Source organism: Rosa rugosa, chromosome 6 (genome assembly GCF_958449725.1).
Source record: "Rosa rugosa chromosome 6, drRosRugo1.1, whole genome shotgun sequence".
In the NCBI taxonomy this organism is placed as follows: Eukaryota; Viridiplantae; Streptophyta; class Magnoliopsida; order Rosales; family Rosaceae; genus Rosa; species Rosa rugosa.
The window spans coordinates 50,569,446-50,575,416 of NC_084825.1; the positions used below are offsets into that span (position 1 = coordinate 50,569,446).

At 36.5% G+C, this 5,971-nt stretch overlaps 1 protein-coding gene across 2 annotated transcripts; it reads left to right on the forward strand.

Annotated features, from left to right (window-relative positions):
* The first annotated feature begins 580 nt into the window (after positions 1–580).
* LOC133715792 (PTI1-like tyrosine-protein kinase At3g15890) lies at positions 581–3,290 on the forward strand. 2 transcript variants are annotated; one of them, XM_062142439.1, is made up of 4 exons: positions 581–994; positions 1,092–1,236; positions 1,326–1,588; positions 2,340–3,290. In XM_062142439.1, the coding sequence occupies exons 1-4, from the start codon at positions 909–911 to the stop codon at positions 3,007–3,009; spliced, it is 1,164 nt and encodes a 387-aa protein (XP_061998423.1). In that variant the 5' UTR covers positions 581–908; the 3' UTR covers positions 3,010–3,290. The 2 variants fall into 2 exon arrangements, with proteins under 2 accessions (XP_061998423.1, XP_061998424.1); XM_062142440.1 differs by having other exon boundaries at positions 582–994; positions 2,367–3,290.
* Positions 3,291–5,971: the final 2,681 nt, after the last annotated feature.

A 5,971-nucleotide genomic window follows, 5' to 3' on the forward strand; every position in this document is an offset into this window, starting at 1 on the left:
ACCAAGTTTGAGCAGCACAAGGGGGAGTGTTAAAGGAAATTGACTTTTGTGTGCCTTATCAAACTAGGATTAGTTCTATGATTGTAATATGAGAGAATTCCTAGTCCTATTCGGAATAGTTTTCCTTGTATCATTAGAATATGTACTTTGTAATCCCTATATATAGGGCTCCTATTATCAATAGTGGAATACACAATTCTCTCATCAATCTCTCTCAAATCTCATATCCTAAAACATAAAATTGTTTTTCATTGACGCAATTTCTTGACACCATCTCTCCCTGTTAGCTCGAGTCAAGCCAATGAGATTGAATTCGATTTCTTCACATACGCTTATGGTACCATCAGTTTAAAAATCATTGGTATTTTGGCATCAACTTCGTTGAATAGGATTTTTCAATAAAATAAATATACTGATTAATGATTCCAGCTAATTGTATATACTATATACAGAGCTGATTGTGACCTATTCTTAGCTGGTTTTGGCCAAACTTAATTTTCTGAAATGCAAAGCTACATACTCTACGCAATCTATATAAGCATATTCCTAAGAAAGTCTAATAACAAAATTAAAATTGTGATATTTCCAATGGAAAAAATTTATAGGATAGGCAAAAGCTAGCTAACAAGCACAAGAAACATAAAGGTGAAGGCTGTTTGTGTACAGGCTAATTAAGTTTTTATTGTTTTATATTGTATACCATTGAACTTGCAAATTCCTTGACTTCCAAGGCTGCTTTTTGTCTTCACCATAAGACTCCTTCCCTTCTGCTTCAAAGTTTCCGAAATACTAATTTGTTGCCTTCTTCCTCGCTTTGATCAAACCTTTTGTTTTCATCTCATCGCCAACTCACACAGAGAGTCACACTCACAATAATCCATTATATATACATCCTATATACATCAGTTATGGTTTCTGATTTCTTTTCGAGTAAAATGCCCTGGAACTGCTTTTGTTGCTTCTCTCAGGAAGAGGATCAGCCAGAGACCCCCAGGTACGTACATATATGCTTAGATCTATATACTAGATCAAATGGTATTAGTAGGTTTATTTGTGTGTTGACTCAGTTTTGGGGGGTTTTCATTTATTAGGGTGACCAAGAATAGAGATTACCCTTGGGATATATACCCTCTCAAGGAGCTTCTTCATGCAACAAACAACTTCCACCATGATAACAAGATCGGTGAGGGAGGTTTTGGAAGTGTTTATTGGGGTCGAACAAGCAAAGGCGTGGAGGTAATCATATTCTCCTCACTCCTTTAAATTTCATTTCTTATGATATTGATTCTTTCAATTAATATTCTGGTCATGGTCTGTGTATGCAGATAGCAGTGAAACGACTAAAGACCATGAGCGCAAAGGCCGAGATGGAGTTTGCGGTGGAAGTTGAGATACTAGGGAGGGTGAGACATAGAAATTTGTTAGGGCTGCGTGGATTCTACGCCGGAGGTGATGAAAGACTAATAGTGTATGATTTCATGCCTAATCATAGCCTGATCACCCATTTACATGGCCAACTTGCAAATGATTGTCTTCTTGATTGGCCAAGAAGAATGAGCATCATCATTGGAGCGGCTGATGGCTTATCGTAAGCTCTAAACTCGTTAATCTTCAATTTACACCAAAAAAATTAATGCATGCTCTTAGAAAATAAAAAGTAAACTCTTGATTAGGTCACCTCTGTGTATTTCTTTAGTACCAGAACCATTTAATTAGTTCTCCTGCAATTCAAAGGTTCTTCATTAATGTATGTTAAAAGATTCTTAACCTAGCTGCCCTCTAATTCATTATCATATTGGGATCAAGGTAAAGAACAGTAGTTTGGTCTCCTGCTTTTTATTGAATACTTTAATTCATAGATAATGTGAACCAAAAATAAGTACACCACAAAGCTAAGTACGGTCATCATCCAACCGTACCAGCAAACAAGAGAACAAATTAAGCAACCCATATTTTGTGAGAAGATGCCATGCCTGATTAAGTTCTAAATTATTATATTAGAAAACCACCACCAATAAATGTGGCAGCTTAATTTTCGTTATTTCTCAAGGCTTTCTCACATCAACTTCTAAAGAGTTGTGAGAGACGGACTCGATAAGCTAATTAGTTATTATATACTCACCTGCACTCCCAGATTGGGGCTTAATGGAGTGGGAGGTTAAGCTTAGAAGCAGGTCGTTTTGAATTCTTTTTTTCAAAAATTTTTGTGCTTGGACATTATCTTCTCTCAAGCTATAATTGTTTTCAAAAGGTTTTTTATTATTTGAGGCCTTGAGGGTCATTCGTGACCACAATTTTCAATTATTATTGACAATGAATATCACCTTTTAATAGTATAGATATATTATCTTTCATGAATTGTTTAGGTACCTGCACCATGAGGCCAATCCTCATATAATACACAGAGACATAAAGGCAAGCAATGTGCTTCTAGACATTGATTTTCAAGCAAAAGTTGCTGATTTTGGATTTGCAAAGCTGATTCCGGAGGGTGTGAGTCATCTGACTACTAGAGTGAAAGGAACTCTTGGATATTTAGCTCCTGAATATGCTATGTGGGGAAAAGTTTCAGAAAGTTGTGATGTTTATAGCTTTGGTATCTTGCTTTTAGAAATAATTAGCGGAAGAAAGCCAATAGAGAAACTCCCTGGCGGAGTGAAACGTGACATTGTGCAATGGGCAACCCCTTATGTCCAAAAGGGTGCATATAATCACATTGCAGATCCAAAGTTGAAGGGCAAGTTTGACCGCGAACAAGTGAAGTCCACTATCATGATTGCGATGAAATGTACCGATAACAGCCCCGAGAATCGACCCACAATGAAAGAAGTAGTGGATTGGCTTAAGGGGGGAATGGGAACAAGGAAGAAAGATTTAACAAATGTGGGAGGCATCGAGGATGATGAAAATGAAGAAAACGACGGAAATGATACCGATTTTGAAGGGTACGAGATGGAGGTTTCTGATACCAAAAAGAATATAACAAAGGCTAAATCACAAAGGAGATGATGAATCCAAATCTCAATCTTTTATTTTGGGAGACTGACTTTGGCCTTTGTATTTTGTTTGTGAATTGAAATGTTGTATCATCCTGACCTTAATTATAATTAGTTGTCTGTGAGTCATCATCAGTCATGTACGTACGTAACTTGAGAAATTAGTAAACATGACTTGGTCTTTCCATGTATAGGTTTAATTAAGACTAGTCTTCATACTCTATTTGAAATATATTGAATGTCCTACAAGTATTATACCTTCATGAATTACACATTATTCCATTTTTGTCTCAACTGTTTGTTTTGGTATTTTTTGCTTCTAATGTGCTCTAAATCTTATCGTTCAAATTGCCTTCTCTTTCTCTATGTTTTATTCACAGCCTGTTAACGTTAGTGACCGAGGGGCCTCTAGTTAGCATAAAGAATGAGAGAGAGAGAGAGAGAACGACACAAGCGAAGTAGAGAGAGAACGACACAAGCGAAGTATAGTGGTTCATTTCCCGCTATGTGTGTTTGGGATTACAAAGTGTGTAATGGAGTGGATTGAGTTGTGGGAGGAGGCATTCTTTTTATAGGTGAAGGAAACCATCTCCTTTACATTTTCTTAGATGTGGAATGATTAAAACCACTATTCTAGTCTAGAAAGCATGTTTGTGAAGGCAACTTTGCAAGGCCGGGAAGGTGGCTTCCCGGCGACGTATTTGCGGCTTCCGGATACCGTAGCGTAGCTTGAACATAGGGCTACAAGATGCAAGTAGCGGTTGGGCCTCACAATGGCTTGTGGGTGTCCCAAAGAGGGTGTTACTTATGCTTGGTGAGATAGCAAACTAGTCATGCTAGTAGAGGTATCTATGTCACACCCCGAATTCTGAATTTAAGTAATTCATATTCGAAGCATGAACCTCAAATACCCTGTTTATAATCTCAGAATTTTTTTCTCAAAATCAACTGCACATTACACCTCTCGATAATTACATAAACCAAATCCTCAAGCTACTTATTACAGTACACTCTCACCAAAACAAATTATAAAGCTCAAGAGAGCACAATTCTCCTCACAAAACAAATGCTATAAATGTAATACTAATATTCTAAACCGCACGATCACTGCCCTGATTCTCCTGACCTGTAAGACTACCCGCTACACAATTTGAATAGTGTACCGGGAGTTGCAACAACACAAAACCCGGTGAGCTTTTGACAGCCCGTATGAGTAAACAAGAAAGAACTGTTGATTTATTCAATTATATTTATTATAACTCAAGTAAACAATCGACGCACTCACAATGTAATTCCAAAAATCACAGAAACATATATAAGCATATTTATTCTCGATACTTCTTTTAAAACTCAGCATTTGACTGATCACCACCAACAAATATTGCAACATTAATATGTGAAATAACATTAAAGCAAAGCATGCTTGATTCTCTTTCCACTAACACCTTCACATATTAACAATATATCACAAATAGATATTTGATCAAAATAATATAAGTACACTTTTCTTTTTAGTGAATTTTCGGATTAACTGGTAACAATTCATAAATACAAGTGCTAGGGTCCAACGTACTATACCCAAAGCACAAGTAAGCCAGGTTGACTGGTAACAAATCATAAATCCACGTACTAGGGTCCAACGTACTATACCCAAAGTACGGGAAAGCCGCAGCATACTAGGGTCCAACGTACTATACCCAAGTATGTATACTCAAAGTAAGCAACCTTCCTAAGAGTATAATAGTGCACTATCTGTAGGGACTAGGGCCCAAGGCTAACTTCCACATATCACCAAAACACATTTACCAGTAATTCACTTAAGCACGGGGTAGTAGATAACACCCGACTTCACAATTGTACTTCTCAGACATAATCAAAATCACCAAAATACAATCTTTATGATTTATAGATCGTATATATGTATATGTACACCCACATAAAGAGACATATTATTTCAAGACAAATCTTTATTTCTTAAAATAATTTCCACATATTCACCATTGGGCATATAAAATAGCTTTCACACCACATGATCAACATTTCATTATTCAACAATTAAATGCGAGATTAATAGCTTGAATAATATCCAATTCATTCTCAATTATTTCATCACACCAATCACACGTCAACCAATATATATATTCCACGTAAATATATATATACGTAATCATCCGCTCAGGGATGACCACTAATACCAACTATAGTTCAAGCATAAAAACCGTGAAATTCATTTGTATAATAAAATCATTTTACTTACCTATGGACCGTAGTTGATCAAGTCCATATGATTTAAAACAAATATTTATTCCATAAATATTTTCACACAATTATGACAAAAATAAAGTAATTAAATTTATTCAGTTCGTAATATGAACCACGTGAGGTTTACTCACCTCTAATCCAGCTGCGTCTTCTTAACAGCTAAAACAACAATTTTCCCGAATTGTCCGCCAAATCAATCCGTCGATAACCTAATCCAATAATGATCTTAACTTAGCCAACAACTCATAAATGTAATTAAACGACGATCCAACGCTCAGATTCAAATTAAACGATGATCCAACGGTCGGATCCTCACGGATCGCCTTTAGGATCATCCTCCAAAATTATCACGAAGATCCAACGGTCAGATCTTCCTGAATCGCCTTTACTAACATCTCCACAAAATTATACGAAAATCCGACGGTCGGATTCTCACGAATCGCCTTCCGAATTACTATTTCTCAATTATACGAAGATCCAACGGTCGGATCTTCGCCCGTGACCTCACAAAGTCACCGGGACAGTCATACGATCAACATATTAAAATTTGAAGTAAAACCGATGGTCTGATCTTCGCAGATCGTAAACCGAAGATAAAACGTAAAAACCGTAAATAGTAACGTAAAAACGTAAATCCACTATTTATCAACTTTTTCTAACATGACCAAGTTATATATCAAAACGCTCGTATGGATGCATAGATCATCGCCTAG

Coding starts and splice junctions, on each gene's coding strand:
- LOC133715792 (XM_062142439.1), top strand. CDS start 909: ATGGTTTCTGATTTCTTTTCGAGTAAAATGCCCTGGAACTGCTTTTGT. Junction 1,237..1,325: donor GAACAAGCAAAGGCGTGGAG/GTAATCATATTC, acceptor CTGTGTATGCAG/ATAGCAGTGAAACGACTAAA. Junction 1,589..2,339: donor GGAGCGGCTGATGGCTTATC/GTAAGCTCTAAA, acceptor TTAATAGTATAG/ATATATTATCTTTCATGAAT.